The 3189-nt window shown below is 43.1% G+C and overlaps 1 protein-coding gene across 1 annotated transcript; it reads right to left on the reverse strand.

The window, feature by feature from the left end:
• Positions 1–2038: 2038 nt before the first annotated feature.
• Positions 2039–2961, reverse strand: LOC110100897. The gene is made up of 3 exons (XM_028698050.1): positions 2754–2961; positions 2257–2679; positions 2039–2175 (listed from the first exon to the last, which is right to left on the reverse strand). The coding sequence occupies exons 1-3, from the start codon at positions 2878–2880 to the stop codon at positions 2090–2092; spliced, it is 636 nt and encodes a 211-aa protein (XP_028553883.1). The 5' UTR covers positions 2881–2961; the 3' UTR covers positions 2039–2089.
• Between the last annotated feature and the right edge of the window lie 228 nt (positions 2962–3189).

Here is a 3189-nt window from a genome sequence, read left to right on the forward strand (position 1 = left end):
GCAGCTACGACAGCATTCGAGAAGTTGAAGAAAGCTATGACCATAGTTCTGGTCTTAGCTTTGCTGGATTTTACTCAGGCCTTTATAGTAGAGACAGATGCATCGGGATATGGACTAGGAGCGGTGCTGATGCAGAGTCATAGGCCCATTGCATATTTCAGTCAGGTGTTGAGTACCAGAGCCCAGCTGAAATCGGTCTATGAGAGGGAGTTGATGGAAATTGTTTTGGCCATCCAAAAGTGGCGCCCCTACTTACTTGGAAGACATTTCATAGTCAGGACCGACCAACGGAGCCTGAAATATTTGTTGGAGCAGCGCATGGTGACAGAGGAGCATCAGAGGTGGCTATCCAAACTGCTCCAATATGATTTTGAGATTCAATACAAGCCAGGGGTAGAAAATAAGGCAGCAGATGCCTTGTCTAGGTGCATGGGGGAGCTGCAGACACTGGTTGTATCAGTCCCAAGGATGCTAGATTGGGAAGCCATAAAGGAGGAAAGTGTTAGGAATGAGGAACTAGGCAATATCATGGCTGACTTATTGAAGGGAGAGGGCAGTCATCCAGGATACTCGTTGGAGGCGGAGAGATTGTTGCACCAGGAGAGGTTTGTGTTACCCAGAACGTGAGTACACATCCCACAATTGCTCCAGGAGTTCTATGGAATTGCAGTGGGAGGTCATTCAGGAGTGCTAAAGACCTACAGGAGACTAGCGGCAGAGCTGTACTGGAAAGATATGCATAGGGATGTGGAAGAGATGATATCTAGGTGCGAGGTGTGCCAAAGGAATAAGTATCTAGCTATGTCACCAGGGGGGGTTACTGCAGCCATTGGCGTTACCAGGACGATTCTGGGAGGAGATATCTATGGACTTCATTAATGGGCTACCCCGCTCTGAGGGATTCACTGTGATTTTGGTGGTAGTGGATAGATTGAGCAAATATGCTCACTTTATCCCTCTACGCCATTCATATACTGCAGTGACAGTAGCACAGTTTTTATCAAGGAGATAGTCAGATTACACGGAATGCCAGAGGTGATAGTATCAAACAGGGATAAAGTGTTCCTCAGCCATTTCTGAAAAGAATTGTTCAGACTGTAGGGGACTGTGCTGAAAAGGAGTACTGCTTACCACCCACATACGGATGGTCAAACAGAAGTAGTCAACCGGAGCTTGGAAACTTATCTGAGATGCTTCGCATCAGAGACACTCAAGCTATGGGCTAAATGGCTATAATGTGTCGAGTACTGGTACAACACCTCTTTTCATTCAGCTTCTCAAATGACCCCATTTATTTAAGGTGTTGTACGAAAGGGATCCGCTCCACTTTGTGCATTTTGGGAGTAGTAGCACGCCCGTTTCTTCAGTGGAGGAGTATTTGGAGGAGAGAGATAAGACACTGGAAGAGTTAAAAAGACATCTATTGAGGGCTCAATAGATTATGAAGAAACAAGCTGATGGACATCAGAAGGATATTAGTTTGAAGTGGTCGAGAAGGTATTTTTGAAACTCTGTCCATATCGACTGAAAACGGTCGCCAACCGGAGGAATGAGAAGCTTGCTTCAAGGTACTTCGCGTCTTATGAAGTGTTGGAGAAAATTGGAGCCGTGGCATATTGTTTGAAGCTACCACCTACGGCGATGATCCACCCCGTTTTCCATGTTTCCCAGCTGAGGAGAGTCATTGGGGATTATGCTACCAGTTCGGAGTTACCAGGAACATTAACTGAGGAGATGGAGATGATATTGGAACCTTTGGAGCTCATGGAGGTTCGTTAGAAAGCAGACGGAGCTACAGAAGTCTTGATCAAATCAAGGTTTAAAATTGCGTAACTGCGCCTCGAGGCGGTTTTCGTCCGTGAGGCGAGGCGTAAGCCTCGAGGCAGTCTGAGGCGTAAGCCTCACGAACACAGAATTGCGTAAATGAAAAATTAAGGATTTTAGCAGGAAAATAATAGCAATAATGGAAAATAAGAAAGTAGATGCAATAAAATTATGTCCCAAAGTACAAAAACACAAAATATCAGTTTATCAAAATTCCCAAAATACAAAAAACACATAAAATGAAGTCATATCCCATCACAAAATATCAGTCTTCAAGTGAATCTTCTTCTCCAATTGTATCTATGAATGCCATGTCATCTTCATCTTCAACATGGCTCACTTTTCTCTTCCCTGTTCATTAAAAGAAAAGATTATTAGCATATTAATTTGATGAACCACTCATTATCAAGCAGACTGGCAGAGAACATATACCTTTACTTGCAGAGCTAGTAGATGTGTGTGGTGTGGTACTAGTGGATGTACCCGTTTGATCTGCTTCGCCCCTCAATACATCCACATTTAGATCTTCTACCTGTAAGTCTGATAATGATAAATCTGCCTCATCATCTATGAACCACTCATTATCAGACGACAGATCATCACACACCAACGGGTCCTCATCATCTTTCAACCCCTTATTCCTCAACCTCCTATCTCTTAACCTCTTGTTGTGCATTATGTATACGAGGGAGTTCATTCTGAGTGTAGATAGTCGATTTCTTCTCTTTGTTTGCACTTGACTATATGTACTCCAATTTCGCTCACACCCAGAAGAAGAACAAGTGAGGCCCAACACTCTCACAGCAAAACTCTGTAGCTCAGGGGTGGAATCACCAAATTGGATCCACCATTCAACTGTTTTCAAGAAGAAAATATAATCAAAATTCAGAACTGAATAAAGTGTATTGCATTTACCAAATTAATTATACCTGGAGACCGTTTAGAAATGGTAGTTTTTGCTGCATTCAAACCAAAAAAACCCTCTTTATTCCGGAACAGAACAAGCTGTAAATCTGCAAGCTCCCTATCTGCCTGCTCCGGTATTAATCTTTCCATACAGTGATATAGACCAAGCTTAACTTCCGGATTTGAAGATTTTTTCTCTGAATATTGAAATTGAGGGTTAAGATAATATGCAGCTGCGCAAGGTGTCCAATAGAGGTGTGTCCTCTTCTCCATCAACATCTGACCAGCTGCTTTGTATGCACTGGCATTATCAGTCACTACCTGGACAACCAACTGCTCTCCAATCTCCTCAATAACACCATCAAGTAAATTAAAAATGAATGTGGCATTTTTCACCTCATCTGAAGCATCAACTGATCGTAAGAACACCGTGCCGTAGGGATTGTTGACAAGGATGTT

Source organism: Dendrobium catenatum, unplaced genomic scaffold (assembly GCF_001605985.2).
Source record: "Dendrobium catenatum unplaced genomic scaffold, ASM160598v2 fragScaff_scaffold_1038, whole genome shotgun sequence".
NCBI classification, from domain to species: domain Eukaryota; kingdom Viridiplantae; phylum Streptophyta; class Magnoliopsida; order Asparagales; family Orchidaceae; genus Dendrobium; species Dendrobium catenatum.